General features: G+C 62.2%; 2 protein-coding genes and 1 long non-coding RNA gene across 6 annotated transcripts; 1 reads left to right on the top strand and 2 right to left on the bottom strand.

Annotated features, from left to right (window-relative positions):
- Nucleotides 1-1,586: 1,586 nt before the first annotated feature.
- HDAC10 (histone deacetylase 10) lies at nucleotides 1,587-7,732 on the bottom strand. 4 transcript variants are annotated; one of them, XM_029955125.1, is made up of 20 exons: nucleotides 6,627-7,732; nucleotides 6,422-6,556; nucleotides 6,099-6,195; nucleotides 5,800-5,897; nucleotides 5,596-5,700; nucleotides 5,363-5,431; nucleotides 5,145-5,271; nucleotides 4,888-4,953; nucleotides 4,640-4,699; nucleotides 4,473-4,562; nucleotides 4,212-4,318; nucleotides 4,073-4,140; nucleotides 3,732-3,993; nucleotides 3,547-3,631; nucleotides 3,104-3,189; nucleotides 2,903-2,959; nucleotides 2,607-2,685; nucleotides 2,282-2,464; nucleotides 2,037-2,196; nucleotides 1,587-1,889 (listed from the first exon to the last, which is right to left on the bottom strand). In XM_029955125.1, exons 1-20 carry the CDS (start codon nucleotides 6,683-6,685, stop codon nucleotides 1,873-1,875), a joined length of 2,010 nt encoding a protein of 669 aa, XP_029810985.1. In that variant the 5' UTR covers nucleotides 6,686-7,732; the 3' UTR covers nucleotides 1,587-1,872. The 4 variants fall into 4 exon arrangements, with proteins under 4 accessions (XP_029810985.1, XP_029810987.1, XP_029810986.1 ...); XM_029955127.1 differs by lacking the exon at nucleotides 4,473-4,562 and having other exon boundaries at nucleotides 6,627-7,731; XM_029955126.1 differs by lacking the exon at nucleotides 4,888-4,953 and having other exon boundaries at nucleotides 6,627-7,731.
- Nucleotides 7,733-7,939: 207 nt separating this feature from the next.
- Nucleotides 7,940-13,412, top strand: LOC115304970. The gene is made up of 3 exons (XR_003914693.1): nucleotides 7,940-8,081; nucleotides 11,192-11,813; nucleotides 13,120-13,412. It is a non-coding gene; the product is annotated as an uncharacterized LOC115304970 (long non-coding RNA).
- MAPK12 (mitogen-activated protein kinase 12) lies at nucleotides 8,639-17,371 on the bottom strand. The gene is made up of 12 exons (XM_029955315.1): nucleotides 17,129-17,371; nucleotides 16,924-17,053; nucleotides 14,356-14,414; nucleotides 13,364-13,475; nucleotides 13,202-13,231; nucleotides 12,870-12,917; nucleotides 12,239-12,353; nucleotides 11,923-11,994; nucleotides 11,724-11,803; nucleotides 11,567-11,645; nucleotides 11,320-11,493; nucleotides 8,639-9,284 (listed from the first exon to the last, which is right to left on the bottom strand). Exons 1-12 carry the CDS (start codon nucleotides 17,251-17,253, stop codon nucleotides 9,205-9,207), a joined length of 1,104 nt encoding a protein of 367 aa, XP_029811175.1. The 5' UTR covers nucleotides 17,254-17,371; the 3' UTR covers nucleotides 8,639-9,204.
- Between the last annotated feature and the right edge of the window lie 8 nt (nucleotides 17,372-17,379).

Raw genomic sequence — 17,379 nt, 5'->3', positions numbered from 1 at the left:
ATAAAGGGCCAGTATCCAAAATCTATAAAGAACTTATCAAACCCAACACCCAAAAGAACAAATAATCCAGTGAAGAAATGGGCAAAAGACACTTTTCCAAAGACATCCAGATGGCTAACAGACACACGAAAAGATGCTCACCATCACTCATCATCAGGGAAATACAGATCAAAACCACAGTGAGTCACCACCTCGCGCCCGTCAGAACGGCTGACATCAACAACCCGGGCAAGAGCAGAGGTCGGCGAGGATGCGGAGAGAGGACCTCTGTCGCACTGCTGCTGGGAATGCAGACTGGCGCAGCCGCTCTGGAAAACAGTGTGGAGGTTCCTCAAAAATTAAAAACAGAACTACCCTACGACCCAGCAGTTGCACTACTAGGTATTTATCCCAACGAAACAGGTGTGCTGTTTCAAAGGGACACGTGCACCCCAGTATTCATAGCAGCGCTATCGACTGTAGCCACAGTATGGAGAGAGCGCAAATGTCCGTCGAAGGATGAATGGATAAAGAAGATGTGGTGTACATAACACACAATGGAATATTACTTGGCAATCAAAAAAATGAAATCTTACCATTTGCAACTACGTGGATGGGAGTAGAGGGTATCCTGCTAAGCAATATTAGAGGAAAACAAATGTCACATGACTTCACTCATATGAGGAGTTTAAGATTCAAAACAGATGAAAAGAAGGGAAGGGAAGCAAAAATAATACAAAAACAGGGAGGGAACAAAGCATAAGAGGTTTCTAAATACAGAGAACAAACAGAGGGCTGCTGGAGGGGCTGTGGGAGAGGGCCACGAGAGCAGACAGCGTCCGGGATGCTGGGCTTGCCTCCACAGGGAGAATTCTTCTCCCCTAGATCAGCATACGTGCAGAGAAATCCCTCCAGCTGGCTACTTTGTAGACGCAAGGGTCCTGGTTTAGAACCATCCTTCAGTTTGGGGTTGTTAATGTCACTTCTGTGTTGTACAGTTATTTTCGGTTCTGTATGTTGTTGCCCATCAAACTTTTGTAAAAATGATGTGGAGGAAATGATCTCCAATATTTATAACCTTGAGAAGAGAGAGACTTTAGATAGGAAGTACCTGGCCTTCCTGACCTTCCTCTTACTGAAATGTGGCCTTAAGTGGTTTCCATCTGGGACACACTTCCCTCCAAAGTGGAATGTGGCAATAGGAAAGGTCCTTCCTACCACCAACAGACAAAACCCCGATGTGTGGAAAACCAGACTCTTGATCAGTGATGCTTTCAAAGAAAGATCTTGAGCAAAAGCAGGGGAAGTGTGAAAATGAATAAAGAAAAACTCACTGGTGTGGGCTTGGGACGCCAGGACGGAAGTTGCACCACACCGGCGATCGCAGGAGGGATGTCAATTCCAGACCCAGCAGAAGCACCAGCAGGAAAGAATCCTCAAAATCCTCATCCTCCCTCTCCAATGGATACTCATTCAAAACAACCCCTCCCCTTCCCTCCTCCTTTTCGATAAAATAACGTTCTTCCTTAGTTACACCTGCCTGTGGCTTTGCCATAGTCTACACGTCCTGAATTGCAATTCTGTGCTATTCCTAATTAAACCCATTATTGCTGGCAAAATAACTTTTATTTGTTAAGGTTAACCGGCACGCAGGAAGTACAAACGGAGCCGTCTGTGCAGAGGCGGACTGCTGGAGGGGGGCTCCGGGTCACTGCCACGGACATCATGCCCTGAGCCAGTGCCCTGGACAGCTCTGTAGCCTGGCCGTCTGGACAGAGGCCTCCAGCAGTGGTGCACATGTGAACGTTCAGAGCTGGCTCCTGGGGGGACTAGTCTGCGGAGTCACCTCTGGAGTACAAACGCTCCCACCCTGGCAGGTTTCAGGCCACCAGGTCACAGCACTCGAGGAGCTAGGAAAAGGTGTATGGTCAGCTTGTCACTGCAGTGAGCTGGCTCAGGGCAGCGCCTCACTCCCCCGGGACAGGAGTCCCTCTCCCCACTAAGACAGGAGTCCCCCTGGACCCAGCATTCAGCCTAGGCCACGCCCCCAGCCTCACCGGCCACCTGCAGCATCTTCCACTCCACTTCCAGCTGTCCCCTCAAGTAGATCAGGGCCTGCACGTCCTCTGGGGAGGCCATGGAGAAGGGACCCAGGCTGGGGGGCGCCTCTCCCTGCAACACCTGGGCCAGGACCCCTGCAAGCTGGGATGTGGATTCCTGGGCCAGGAGCAGAGGTGAAGCATCAAGTTGCTGGTCTCTCCCCGCCTCCCCCCACAGCACGTCCACCCACTGTCCCACTCACCTGCTCCACCAGGACCAAGACACGGCCCCCCACTGGCCCCCGTAGCAGAGCAGTCAGGAGTGTGGCTTGGGGGGCCTGGAGGCCGTGGCCTGGCCCCAGTGCCACCAGCACCAGGTCAGGCTGGAAGCCATAGGCCAGGGGCAGCACGAGGGCCAGGAGGCAGGTCACGAACCCACCCGTTGTCTGCGTGAAGGACAGCAGCCAGGGTCAGCCCGCCTCCCAGTCTCAGGGGCGCAGCCACACCAACCATCCCCCCAGGAAGGGCAGGTGAAGGCGAGGGGCCGGCCCGCGCGAGGATGCCCTGCCCTGTGACACCACCGCTCACCCCTGGCAGCGGCACGGAGACCTCTAACGTGGACAGGGCAGACGCCTCCTTGCCTCCGACGTTCAGCCACAGATTCCTCCTTCCAGGGAAGAGTACGCACGTGTGCGTGGGTGTGAGCTGCTGCTCGCCCTCCAGAGCCCGGAACGCAGAAGGGGAGGTGGAGGAGAGCTTGGGGGCTCTCCCAGGGAGACCCTCCCAGGGACTCCTCTGCCAAACCCCAGCTGTCCCCCATGGGAACCCAGGACTGAGTGACCACCCACACAGGCCTGGTTGTACACACGACCCAAGAGTCATACCCGTCATGGGCAAGGTCTGCGGGTCGATCCAGCTGTCCCACAGCCACACAGAGCAGCCTGGAGGAAAAGTTGGCCCCGGGACAGATCACATTCACCCAGTCTACAGTCCAGTCCCAGAGCCCTTCCCACGCAGAGGTTGGGCAGGGCAGGGGTGCCCACAGGCCACGCCCTGAAGGCTCAGGCTGTCCAGGGGAGGCTCACCTCCGAGCTCCATGGGACAAGCCTTCCCGAATGGCCACATCCAGGGTGGCAGCGGGCGCTGGGGTTGCTGCAATGCCACCGCTCACCTGTGGGGGCAACGATGGACACGCAGGGCAACTCCCAACCAAGTAAACACATCCATCCCTTGTCCGGGGCCCCGTCTATGTAGCTGCCACCTGTGAGATGCTTAAAACGAACGTATGACATCCCCTTCACCTCTCTGTCAAAGAGTATTTAGTTGGGAAGACTGAGTGAGCCTGAACTCATGACCCTGTCCCTAAGGACTATTCTGGAAAGGGTCCAGGCACAAGGTAACTCCTATGCATGCGGTTCTGCACCACCCAGCATTCCCCTGGATGAGCCATCTATTACAGGCAAGTCCTGGGCCCTGGGCCCTGCCCCCAGCTCCATGGCCACCCTCGGCCCATCCCACCTGCACCCACCTGCCCATCCAAGATCCCACTCAAGAGGTGCAGGACCTTCCCAAGTGCAGTGAGAGCCTCATCCTGGACCAGGGCCTTGTGTGCCCTGTGGTGGAGAGCCAGAGGGACCCATGGATGAGGAGTGACAGACCGAGGCACGTGTGCACACACAGCCCCATCCCTCTCCCCAGCCCCACTCTGCCCACCTGGCCCAGGCCTGTATCTCCTCCCATGGGGCTGACCCCTCCTGACGGAGGACTTCAGGGGGTAGGACCAGGAAGGCGTCCGGCGCAGTCAGGGCGACAGCCGTGCGGACGGGCGGTGTGGGGTGGAGGTGCAGCTGGTCCAGGAGGGAACTCAGTGCGGCTGAGGCCTGGGCCTCTGCTACCTTGGATTTGGGTCCCCCAGGCAATTCGGGTGAGGCTCTTCCCCCTGGGGAGCAGGCGCTGGGACTCATGGGGGCCGACCCTAGGGGGTAGTTGAGGGTCAAGGCCACTGTGTGGGAGCCCAGGATGCAACCCTACATCCCAGCTTGGGCCACCCTGACCTTGCTGCTGGAGGCTCTTCCAGTGAGGGGCCTGGGCAGCCCGGACCCTCTGGATGGACTCCAGGGCACTGTGGGGAGAAGCAGGAGCAGTGAGGCCTGGCCTCGCACCCCAGCCCTTCCCACCCTTGTGGCTCCGAACCTGCGATGAGGCTCCATGGGCCCCGACAGGGGCAGGGCAGGGTCACCCAACAGCGCCTTCACCACCATGCACACGGACTGGGACAGCGACTCCAGGTGGTAGCCACCCTGGGAGAAGGGAGAAGGGCAGAGATGTGACGGGGCCAGGGTGTCACTGGGGTGGGGCGTCACCATCCCAGGCAGGACACCCCGTCCTGTACAGCAGGCCGCCTGACGGCACCCCCGCATCTGACCGGTCAGCCCTCCCGGCCGTCACGGTCACCTCCAGCACAGCACAGACTCTGCCACCAGCGAGCACCTGCAGCAGCTGCGTGAGGTGGGCGAAGCACTCCGGTGTGGCCCGCATCTGCCCCTGGGACCAGAGCCGAGCATGGTGGGGGCCTGGCCCCAGGACCCCAGGAGCCCTCCCCAGCCAGGCCAGGCCCTCACCTCGGGGTCCCCAATCGCGGAGTCAAATCCTGCTGAGATGAGCACCAGCTCAGGGTCAAACTGTGGGTGGGGCCATGCGTGGACAGGCAGGAAAGAGACCAGAGCAGGGGTGAAGGAGGCCCCTCCAGACAGCACTCCCCATCCGGAGGGTTCCCTCCTGCTATGGTGGGGAGTGGCGGTACTCTGGACACAGAACTGCCTTCCCCTGCTCCTGCCATCAAGACCACGCCTGCCCCCCATGCAGTTACCTCGAAGGCCACGGGGAGCAGCACATGCAGGAAGGCGGCCACGTAGTCAGCATTTCCCATCCCAACCTGTCGCCATGGGGCATCAGTGCTGGGCCCTGTGGCAGAGGGCTATGGGGTCTTCATCCCTGGGGCCCAGACTCTGGGGGTGACCCTGGAAGGATGCCCTGGACTCCGTTCAGGAGGCCCGGGGCTGTGGGGCAAGGGATGAGGCCTGGGTGAGGGGCTCTAGGTAGGTGGCTGGCGTGAGGGGCAGGCACCTGGTTCCAGGGCAGATTGACAGTGAAGCCACGGCCCTGCCCCTGCCCAACAGCATCTGCATCTGATTCTCGAAGGTAGGGCCAAAAGCGCCCATGCTCATAGCGGTGCCAGGAAAAGTAAAGGACGCTGTGGACAACCAGCCAAGACCAGGGGTCAAGATCTTGGCCCCATGGCTCCCAGCAAGGCGTCTCAGGGAAGGGTCACATCCCCAGCTCACCTGGGGTCATCCTCAAAGATATACTGGATGCCCTGACCATGATGGATGTCCCAGTCAACGATGAGGATCCTGGAGACAGGGAGTGCAGAGGTCACTGAGCGGCAGAGCCTCTGACCTTGGGGCCAGGAGCCCGCCCCAGGACGACAAGGGGCTGGATGTGGTGTCTCAGCAGCCCGCTCCACCACCCTCCTGTCCGGCCTGGGCCCCCACCCCGCAGCCAGCCCAGTACGCACCTGTGCAGCCCATGTCTCTGCTTGGCATACTGTGCTGCTATGGCCACATTGTTGAACACACAGAATCCATTGGCAGCGGTTCTCTGGCTATGGTGCCCAGGAGGTCTGCAGGTGAAAATTGGGTGTGGGACATATCGGGGTCGGCCTGTGCCCTCACAGGACCACCCACAGATGGGAGTGACCCAGGAAGGGGTCAGCTCTCACCTCACCAGGGCCAGTCCGTTGCACACAGCCCCCGTCAGCACGGCGTCCACCAGCTGCAGTGCAGCCCCCACGGCCAGCCGGGCACAGTGGAAGGTGCTCTGTGGGGGCAGGGGTGCAAGTGAGCCCCCGCCCACCGCACCTCACAGGCTCTGCCCAGGCCCCTACCAGGTGCCAGCAGCAGCAGCCAGCAAGACCTGCCGGCCAACTGCATATTCGTGAACGTGGGGATGTTGGCCAGGGAAAGCAAGCACAGGCATATGAACGTGCATTTGGGGAGGTGGCATGTCCCCAGGGCGCACCGGATGGAAGTAGACAGCATCATATTGTCCAGACAGTGCCTGTAGTTCCCTGGTGTCCAAGGTCTGGGTTCCTCGCAACAGGGACACATACTCTGGGCTGCAGGGGGACAGGCAGGCAAGGCAGGGTCACCAGCAGGAAGAGAAAGAGAGAGGGGCTGGACCCCTGGGGGCACTGCCCACCTCACTGTTCTGTCACCTCCCCCACCCAATGATGGAACTGAGGCACGTCGGGGGAGACGCTCTGTTTTCACGATCCTGGCAGGCCAGGTGGCCTCAGGGCCTCGCTGGCCTCCTCCGCAGCATGTGGCTCCCCAGGGTCTGACCTGTGCACCAGGCCCAGCTCTGCCTCGGAGGCCTCCCGGGCTGCCAACCGTAGACACCTCTGCTCCAGGCCCTCCTGCTGCAGGCGCTCCAGGGCTGTGGTCAGGCGCTCCGGACGCTCGATCTCACACTCAGGGCTGAGCGAACACAGAACTCAGAGCCCAGAGCCTCCTCCCCATCCTCCCACCTCTGCCAGCTCACACTTACTCTTCCCAGAGCAGCCGAGCCACTGTCATGTCCTCGTGGTACACTAGTGCAGTCCTCATGGCCACCCCTGGCTGGGCAGGTGAGTGCACGCCTGTCCCCTCCTTGCAGCCCCGGGAAGCTGGGCCGGTGGGCACCGAGCCTGGGCAGGAACACGCAGAATGCAGGCACGGAATAGGCCGACAGGTTGGCTCCCAGGGCCAGATTTCTCGCTTCCTCAGACTCCGACCCAGCGCCCAAAACCCCGCCCCGACGCGCGGCCTGTCGGGAGCTGGGCTGGCAGGCCGCTAGGGGCCCCAAGTCGCGCTGCCGGGCCCCTCCTCCTCCGCGCTCCGGCTGCGGCCCCACCCCCCCACCTCCAGCCCGGAGCCGGAGCCGGAGCCGGAGCCGGAGCCGGGTCGCGGGCCTCGCTCTCCCTCTAGAGATGGAGGGGGCGGGTGAGGTCCAGGGTGCCCAGGACCCCGCGGATAGCCCCAAATCTCCCCCGACCCAGCCTGATCGCCCAGGCCAAGGTGTCAAACGCGTCCTCGGCCCATCACGTGCTGCGCTGCCCTGGGGCACATCCGAGGGACCGCAGGGGCAAGTGGCGCCCGGGCCTGGGCGGCGTCGAGGTGTAAAAAAGGAGTGGCGGGGTCCGATTTAAGCTTCAGAAAGACCCTAGCCGAAGAGCGGACCAGTCGGAGGGTCGGTCAACGGGCGGCAGAGCAACTGGACGGGAGCTGCGGAAGCGTGGGGCGAGGCAGGGCAGGTGGCAGTCTGGAGGGAAAGGTGAACAGAGAGTCTGGGCGAGGAATGAATGGATGCAGGCATGCACGCATGAATGAGGCCAGCAACCGAGCCAGACGGTCAGAGAGGAAAGTGGGAGCCAGGGGCCAGAAACAGAGGGGTCCTGGCAACAGAGCTCCAGTCCTGAGTCGGCTGGCTTCACCGAGGCGGCGTTCTGAAGGGGACGGGCCCTGGGGAACGTAGGAGGCGGGGCCCTGGGCGGGAATGCAGCCAATCCCGTTCGCGGGTGCCCCGGAAGTGCAGGAATGGACCCTACGGCGGGAAGGTTGCGGCCCGCGACCTCATGGAGTCCCCACCATCCGGGGCAAGGCACCTGCCCGAGTCGGCCGCGGACAAGCTCCCAGAACCTGGAAGACTCCGATTGGGTCGTTTGGGATCAGGTGCCCGCCCCTCAGCCTATCACGGGGACTGTGGACTGGCGCACTCTGATTGGTCACCCTGGTCCACGTGGTCCCCGAGGCGGGGCCTGTGGCGCACTGCCCCTCCCGGATCGCTCGGAGCTGGGAGACCAGACTAGGGTCGGTCCCAGGGGCACTGGAGAGCCCTTGAGCAGAGAAGGCCTGTGTCCCCGGTGGCAACTCGGTTGGGCCAACTGTTCGCGTGTTCAGCCGAATTCCAGGCCAGAAGGAGGACGGCCTGGCTCTGCTTTGGGAGCACCTGCTCTGGGGACAGGTGGGAAGAGCCAGGGCGGACGCAGGAGCCCTAGAGTGGCCCCTGACGCAGCGGTCGGCTCCCCGAGACGTCCACTGGCTGGCAGAGGGCTGCGCGCGCTCGCCGACGGCACTGGGGTGTGGACACCGGGGACGGGGCGGGGGGTGGGGGGCAGAAGGTTTCAAAAGACAACAGAACCCACTCACTTTCTGTGCCAGAGGTGCCTCAAAGCGTCTAGAGTGGCCCTTCCTCTCCAGGAACTTGGCCCTGGAGAGTGCAGGCACCTCAGATAGCTGGAACTGACCTCCAGGTTGGACCCTAACCGTCCCGGCCAGAGCGGGGTCTGCCTCCAGAGTCTAACCCTTCAGAGGAAGTCCTCAGGAGGGGCGGGGACCAAGCCCTAATGCAGGGGCTTCAGGCTCTGGGCTCACTGTGGACCCGGGAGGAAGCGGGTGCGCGGGCACAGTTACTGAGCAGAGGCTGAGGCTGCAGGGCCAGCTTCGATTCTCTTTGCCTGGCTGCAGCTCAGAAGCCTAAAAGTGGAGATCCAGCCCAAGAATTAGGAAGGAAACCCAGAGTGGGATCTCTACAAAACGGTTTATTTTCTTCCCGCCATGGGGCCATAGCACAGAGCCAATTTACATTCCAGGCTGGGGGTTCAGGAGAGCCCACACAAATGCCCCCCAGGAGAGACATCCCTGAGTAGGCACTCAGTGCCCTCCCTGTGCGTCTCTCTCAGCTCTATGAACTGGGCTTCAGCAGGGGCTGGGGCGGGCAGGGTCAGGCCAGGCGCTGACCCAAGCCTCACCACCCCCACCCCCCACAGGCTCTGAGGCTTCTTGTTGCACCTGGGGGAGGGGGCCACTGCTCAGGGAGTCAGAGGCCAGTCCCAGGTCAGGTAGACATCCTGTCCGGAAGGTCCAGATGCCCACAACCCCCCCCCCCCCCGCAAGGTTAGGCTGAGGTGGGAGTCTTGAGAGCAGGGTAACAAGAGGCTTGGGGGAGGGGGGCCATGGAACGAGGGGTCTCCTGGGATGCAAACCCCAGCCAAAGTCACAGTGATACTCAGGATCCCCTTCCAGGTGGAAGCCCACGCCAGGGTCCTCAAGGCCTCCTCTCCACTGCTCTTGGGGCCCAGAGGTCTTCACAGCGCTGTCTCCTTGGACACCTTGGTCCCCAGCTGCCGGGGAGGCTTGAAGCTGAGCACTTCCTTATATGTGTCACCTGGGGGTGGAGTGAGGGAGACAGATCATCATGGGAGAAGGGGCCCCATCACCCTTCAGAATCTGCTCCTACAATTCACACCAAGGGCAGAAGCCAGTCACCCAGGAAGAACCCAGTGCCCAGCTCCTGGGTACCTGCCCTGACCAGCACTGTGTCCTGTGAGGGGCATCGCAGGGTGGGGGTGGGGACAGCTCCCAGGCCCAGAACACAGGCTGTTAGCCGTTGACCTAAGGGCCCGGCTGGTCCCCGAGAACATCCGAGTTCACTGCTAGAGGGCAAGCACCAAAAATGCCACTTCGTCCCAGGCTACGGCCAATCTCATACCACCACGTCCGTCGACAGGAACTACCCAAACGCACTGCCCCTGGAGGGGCCAGGTAGGCCCTGGCCCCAGAGTCTGCTGCAGGGGGCAGAGGCTGTCCTGCAAATGTAAACTAGCGTGTCCACACAGCGGACACACCTCAGTTTCTGGATCAAGAATATTCACAAAAACTTAAATGAGAGGAACTCCCAGCACCCACACACAGCATCTACCTTCCTTGCCTGGCGGTCCTGTTCCCTGAAATGTGCGCCCAGAGCGAGCCATCCCAAAGGAAGGGAGAAAGCCTGACTTGCTTCCCCTCTGACTGCAATGGGACAGGTTCTGCTCCGCCTGCCTCAGCGTCCCCACGCCCAGCTGGCCAGTGGGACACCTGCCTGGGGCACACTGGCACTGCAGAGCCCCGTTCAGGCGATCTGTGCTGTGCCCTGGCTGAGGCACGGAAGCATTTCGCCCCTTGTGGCGCCTCCTAGGCCCTTCATCTGATCCTAACACAGGGCCAACCCTCACAGCGGAGGTCTGTGTGAAGCTGGCTGTCCCCAGGGAGACAAGGCGATGTGAGTTTGCACTCCTGACCAGGGGCTCAGCCACAAACAGGTCACGTGTTCCCCACGGTCTGGAGTAGAAGCAAAATCTCTTACCACAGTCGGTGTGGGTGGGAACCACAGAGAGGATTCTGTGGCCCGTGGTTTTCATGTTATCTTTTTTAGCATCAGCAAACTTTCCTCAAACCAAATGAAACTTAAAAGCACAAAACAGCGCAACTAAGGGTGGAGCCCAGTTGGGAATCACCAAGCACCCTGTGGCTCAAAGAATATGATTTAAGAACCACCGGTCCAGTGCCACCCCAACCCCCATGTGCAAGATCACCACCCTATGTCTGAGGCAGAGCCAAGCTGGGGCCTAGGACACAGTGGCCACCACATGCCATGCCCCAACAGTGCTGACTGCTGCCCTTGGACATCCCAGCACCCTCCAGGCTGGTCCTGCAGCCACCAAGAGGAGGACACCAAGCCCAGGCCTTTGTCGCCTGCCATTCTGCAAAGCTACTTCCAGCACGGGGCTTTGGGACCACAGCAGTGGGAGGCCTGGGGACCTGGCAGGTGTCTCTGAGCCCAGCCTGAGGCTTAGTATGTGCTGGCTGGCCCTCCAGGATGAAGGGAAGGGCCCCTGGTGTAAGGCGACAGCCAGCCTGGCAGTGTGGAGCAGTTACAGGCGCGGGTGAACTGCTCAGTGGGACTGGAGGAACGGTCAGGGGGTGGTGAGAGGGCTCTCTGGGGGGGTGCGCCTTCTGCTGCTGGCAGGACATGAGGGGCGTGCAGGTGGGGGGGCTCCTAAAAGAGGCAAAGAGCGGCCAGGACGAGTTCAAGAGGTAAGAGTGGAGGCCTGGGGGACGAGTGGGAGCGGAGGGGCTCCGGAATGGCCCAGGGCTCTGCCAGGACCTGGGGAGGATGCACAGCAGTGGGACAGGGCTGACAAGTGCTCGCAATGCCCCTGAGCTGGGAGCTGCCTCCCACAACTTCCAGAACCCCCCTCCTGCTCTTGTTTGTGCCCGACCCCGTGCCAGGAACATTCTTTCATTCCTCAGCTCCAGCCAGAGGTCACCTTGACCTACAAGCCTCCCCGCCCTCTGACTGACTGCTGTGCTCCTCAGCTGACCTGCATCCCAGGACTCTGAGCCTGCGCACGGGCCCCGCCCCAGAGCGCCCCACTCACGCTTCCACTCATCCAGCGTTCGATCCACGTCGTCGAAGGACTCGTCATACTTCTGGGCCTTGGGCTCGTCCTCTGTGTCCTGCAGTGACTCGAAGTAGGGGTGTGTCAGCGCCTCGGCTGCAGTTACCCGCTGCTCTGCATCCAGCACCAGCATTTTCTCCAGGAGGTTCACGGCTGCGAATAGGAATGGTCAGGCCCCGGTGTCCTGGTCACTGACCCCACCCCCCCACCCCCGGTCCAGCCCTACCCAGAGGGCTTGCATTCGTCAGGATGGAGGCAAAATCTTTCTTCTCCAACTCAGGGAGGCCTTTCATGTAGTTCTTCGCCTTTTCAGGAAGAAAGGGTAAGGGGCCGGCCCACAGCCCCCGCCCAGCCCTCCAGCCCCCGCCCAGCCCTCCACTGACCTCGGCGCTCTGCAGTCTCTGCACAAATTCATCAGGAGGCGTCCCGGTCACCTTCATGATCTCCTTCAGCTGGTCCAGGTCTGTGCTGAGGTGAGGAGCACAGCCCGGGGCCAGAGAGCAGGGTGCACCCCCCACCTGGCTGGGGCAGCGTGCCCAGCCCCCACCCAGCCCCAGCCCACCCCCCAAAAGCGGAGGATACGGTCACTGCCCTTGAACAGCGTCTTCCCTGTGATCATCTCTGCCATGATGCAGCCGGCTGACCAGATATCCACTGAGACAGAAGCCCCTGCATCAGGGCTCTGTGGGCCAGGGAAGGTGGGGGTGGGGGACACAGACACGGCAGGGGGACATGGACATAGGGGCCATCCAGGCTGCCACACCCTTGCCCTGATCCCATCCCAGCTCAGCGGCCTCCCCATGGAGCAGCCACCCTGGACTTCTCATGAAGAAAGGGAAGAGGGTGGGCAAGGCCTGGGAGACTGGTGCCAGGTGGCTGAGCCTCTGGATATTCTTACCTGTCTGTGTATAGCGCATCCAGTTCAAGATGACCTCAGGCGCGCGGTACCACCGGGTCACCACGTACCCAGTCATCTCGCTGTCGGCCTGCCTGGCCAAGCCGAAGTCCAGGATCTATAGTCAGAATCAGGAAGGTGGGGAAGGCGGCCCCCAGGAAGTAGATGGGCCAGCCTGTGACCCAGGAGAACCGGGCACACCGGGGCCTCCTGCCAACTCTCCAGGGCCTGAGGTCATGGCCTCTCCATGAGTTCTTCCCCACGGCCAGTGCCCATAGCCCCAGTGACCTTGCCTTCTCCCACCCTCAGAGACCCTAGAACCTGGCCAGCGCCTTTGCAGAGGTGCCCTCGTTCCTATGCTGGCTCAGGCATGGGGAGCCGGGGACATCTCCCACCCTTCACCTTACTCAGGTGTGGGAGTATGCCCAATGCTCCCCTCCCCCACGCATCAAGAGCCTCCCCAGGGTCCCCAGGGCCCATCTGCCCATCAGCCGGGCAGTCATAGCCTGGATGGCTGGGGTCTGGTCCCTCTGCCTTGGCCCCAGGCCAGCACTCCCCCGGGCCTGAGGGCCAAGGGCTACAGACAGATGGACAGGTGGGGAGAGCCCCCCCACCCAACCCAACCAACACACACCTTCAGCTCACAGTCCTCATTCACTGCCAGGTTGCCAGGCTTCAGATCCTGGGGGCACAAGAAAGGTGGGCAAGCAGCCCCTCCCACCGGGTTGCACAAGGGCCAGAGCCTAGACACCTGAATGTGGTGTAGCCAGACTCGGCCATCCCCACCCGTACACCCTTCAGGAAGGATAGAGGTACCCGGACCCCCAGAATTGTGTGAGACCTTCGTGCACATTCTTCACTGGTCCCATCTTGTCCCCTCGCAGACCAGCAGTGGAGGCTCCTGGCAGTCTGACACCTTCCACACCCATAGGCCAGAGGAAGCCCCCACCCAGCACCAGGACTCACCCTGTGGATGACGCCAGCAGCATGGATGTACTGTGGGGACAGACACAGGATCAGTGGCAGTCAGCTCTGGGCCCTCAGAACCACAGACCAGCAATCCTACCCCAGTCCCAGCCTGGCCTGGGGGGTTCTGCCCCTCCTGCAGCACCTCCGGTGTGCCCCCACCTTTAGCCCCTTCAGCATCTGGTAGACAAGGAACTGGATTCGGTCCTCACTCAGCTTCTCGTGCTTCATGAGCTTGCCCAGGTCAGTGCCCATGAATGGCATCACCAGGTAACTGCAGGGATCAGGGTGGGTGCAGACAGGGGGTGTCACATCCACTGGGCCTAGGCTCAGACCACGGAGACCCTGGAGACCGCCTAGCAGCACCTTTCACTGTCCACAGTGCAGCACCAGGCTCCACCCGCCTCCCCGACGCACACCTCCCCAGAATGTCAGGTGGGTCAGGACCGCAATCTGGGGGGTCCTGCAGGGCCACATGAAGGCTAGGGTCTAGGGCGCACCAGGGACCACAGACAGAAGAAGGTCCAAGAGGAAGGAGGGAGGTCCCTGTGGGCAGGAGTGGGGACACAGGACACGTGCGTGGGTCAGAGGGTGGAGGGAGAGAGACACAGCAGAGCCATTTAGCACCTTGCCAGGACACTAAGGCCTGTGCGTGTCCTTGACCTCTGCAAGGTCAGCCGGTGAGGAGCCTGTCCTCAGCCCTTCCCAGGCTCAGCCCCTGGCTCTTGGCCAATAGCACTATGAATCCAGGGATGGCAGCCACAGGCAGGCCCCCTGCCACCCCTCCCCTGCCTGCCAGCAAAGGTCAGCAGCTCCAGTTACAAGCCACATACTTGATGCCAGGGTCCCAGAGCACGGGACCTGCCGACTAACAGATGCAGGTCCAACGCTCGCACCTCCAGCACTGGAGAGCCCAGTGCCAAACGTGGTCCAAGGAGGCCCGGGCTCCACCCAGCTGCACCTGTGCTGTGGGTCCCAGGGGCGCGTGGCAGGGGGTGGAGCCACACTGTGGTGTGAGGAAGGGGTAGGCAGTGTGCATCCGACCCCACTGGGCTGCAAGGACAGGCCCACGTGCCAACACAGAACCCGAGTCAGCACCCAAAAGCAACTCAACACCACTTTGCCCTGCCCAGCCCCCCCAGGATGGCACTCACAAGTCTGTGAAATCATCCAGGGTTTCATCAGGAGTGAACACGTCCAGCAGCCCGATGACCTGGGGAGGAGGCCGGAGTACCAGGTGGGATGGGGACACAGTGAAGGCCATGGGGGTCTGGCTGGCAGTGTGCTCCAAGCAGGAAAGCCCCCTACGGATATCCATCTCTTCCCACCATCCACAGGGCCTGGCTGTCTGCTGGCCACACAACCCAGCGCTGGCATACATGCCCATAGACACAGGCTATTTTTGAATGGTGACCACAGGGATCCTCTGGGGGAGGGGCAGCCCCAAGTCTGGGTCAGCTCCCAGACACCCAAGGAGCTCCAGCCCCTTGGCCCTTCCTCCCCCTCTTCCTGTCCCCACCAAAGACCCGAGACCAGGGTGGGACAGCCTCCCAGGGGAGCGCCAGCACCCAGCAGGTCCACCAGGGAGCCTTGTTTCCGCTGGAGAGGCCCAGGCTGGCAGCACCATGACCAAACCAACAGCTAGACCTGGCCCCGCAGGTCCCTGCCTGGCTAGTACATCCAAGTGGCCCGAGGGGCAGCTGGATGCGCCAGCGGGGAGGACCCCTGGCAGAGGCCATGCGAATGGTGGCCGAGGCCGAAGGGAGAACACCTCAAGCGTTTGAGGAACACGGGGAGAAAGGCCAGGTTGGCCGAGGCCCAGGCCAGGGAGAAGCCAAGGAGAGGCCAGAGGGAGCCCGAGCAGGCCCATGCATGCCAGGTGAAGGTTTGGCTGCAATCCTTACTAAGAGCTGCCGAGAAAGGGTTTAAATAGGTGTGATGCTGAGTGCACCCCCCCGCGTGCTGTATGGGCACAGACAGGAATGCAGCAAGAGCGGACACGCGGTGGAGGGACAGCCAGGTGGCCTGTGCAGCCACCAGCCAGGGTCACAGGCACAGGGAAGGAGAGAACAGGGAGGGAAGTCCAGGGGGGGCCTGGAGGCAGGCAAGGCCTAGGGGCCGAGGACACTGTCTTGGCGAGAAGAGAACAGAGACAAGACTTCCAAGTGTGAGGAGGGTTGGACAGGCTGATGGAGACCCCTGTACCTCCACGTGTGGTTTCTGGCCTAAAGTACAGGGAAGGAGCGGGGAGAAGGCCCGGCGTGTGGGTGGAAGGGCAGCACCCGCCATGGCACTCCGCCCCTCACAGCCTCGGTGTTCTCCTAGGAAAATGGGTTTATGAGGGGCCGAGCCTCCCAGCTGCGCGCAGGGCACCATGCAGGCAGTGGCGGCCGGCTGCTTGTGGGTCAGGAGCTCCGCTGGGCTGGCACGGAGGAGGGGACTGGGCCAGGGGGCCGAGCAACTGAAGAAAAGCCTTGAAGCCTTGGGGGCTGGGTAGGGCAGGTGGGAGTAGGGGCAGCTGGGGAGGAGTCTGCAGCCTTGAGGAGATGGGTCTGCCTTCATGGGAACCACACCTGGGCATGACTGGGTGTAGCCAGAAGGTACTGAGGGCGGCACTGGGCTGGTGTCCGTCACGGATGGATCTCCCCCACCCCGGGAAGGGCCAAGAGCAGAGATGGAAAGTCAGAGTGAATGAAGGACCCAGTCAAGGGGACAAATTTCCTGGTGGACATGGGTCTCATTTTTCCCAAAGGAGGCTTGTGGCGCTGATGATCCAGGAGGGGCCAGACCATCTGTCAGGAGCATGATTAGCCCAGGGTCTGAGCACCTAGACCAGCGACCCAAACTAGGGATGAGGCAGGGATGGCTGGTGTGGGAGAGACAGAGTTCCGGGCCCACAGGAAGAACACAAGAAGCAACAGGAGCCCCCCTAGGAGAGAAAAGGGACCCAGACCTGCCATCCCCCAGCACAGAAGGAGGTGTCTCTGTGCTGCCTACTGCCTAGTGCCCCCCACACCCCAGCTCCCTAAATGACATCACCACCGGTCACCCCAAGGCTCTGAGGTGACAACGCCACCTCCTGCTGGGAGCCTGGCTCTGCACCCCTGAACTGAGGCTCAGGCGGTGCACTGGCTCAGTACAGGAGCCCAAGGGGGTGCAGAACGGGGGCCTGGGGCACAGATGACCGGGGAGAGGGAAGAGGCTGGTGCCTTCAGGATGACTATGTCCTCACCTCCGGGCTCCCGGCTGGGGGCAGGGTTGGGGAGAGGCTAGGAGGATGCCCTTGGCCTGGGCAAGTGACCATCCCCTGACTAGGATCTGGGTTGAGGGGCCAGATGTGGCCCCAGCAAGAAGCCAAGGAGCTAAGCCCTTGGCAGGGCCTGGCCTAGCAGGGAAGACAGGAACCTGGCGAAGCAGTCTCTCTCAGAAAGGGGGTGGGATGGGGGTGGGCTCTGCCCTCAGCACGTGGAGCCCCACCAGCATCATGGTGGACAAAGCCCTGATCCCCCGCCTGTCCAGTCCACCCCGCCTCGGGCGGGCCGCCCAGGGCCTGGGTCTCCCAGGGCAGGACACGCACAGACACGGAGTCCCTGAGCCCAGCTAAGTCGGGGTTCCCGAGCGGCGGGGAGGGGGGGCGGGAACCTGAGCCGTCGGGGTTCCCGAGCGGCGGGGGGTGGGGGTCGGCCTGAGCCCAGCCGAGCCGGGGAACCAGCGCGACTCACGTTCTCGTGACGCATGTGCTTGAGGAGGCGCAGCTCGCGGTAGGCGCGCTTGGCGAACAGCTCCGACTGAAAAGGCCGGTACAGTTTCTTGATGGCCACCTTGGCGCCGGTGCGGCTGTCCACGGCCGAGCTGCGGGACGCACAGCTGAGCGGGGAGGCCGGCCGCCCCGCCGCCCGCCGCCCGCCCCGTCCCTCCTGCGCTCACCACACGGCGCCGTACGCGCCGGAGCCCACGGGCTGCAGGTCCTGGTACACGGCGCGCACCTCCCAGGCCGTCTTGGTCACCTCCTGGCGGTAGAAGCCCTTGCGGGCTGGCGGCGGGGAGCTCATGGCCGGCCCGGGCGCCACCCCCTCCCCCCCGCCGCCGCAGACCCCGTGGGTGCTGCGCCCCGAGGGCCGGGGGGCACCGGAATCGGCGGGCCTCCCTTTGCGCGCGCCCGGAGCCGCCGGGGTCCT

This window comes from Suricata suricatta, chromosome 10, assembly GCF_006229205.1.
Source record: "Suricata suricatta isolate VVHF042 chromosome 10, meerkat_22Aug2017_6uvM2_HiC, whole genome shotgun sequence".
Taxonomy (NCBI): domain Eukaryota; kingdom Metazoa; phylum Chordata; class Mammalia; order Carnivora; family Herpestidae; genus Suricata; species Suricata suricatta.
Note: the sequence above shows the minus strand (reverse complement) of the source record. Positions and strands in the feature narration are given on the sequence as shown.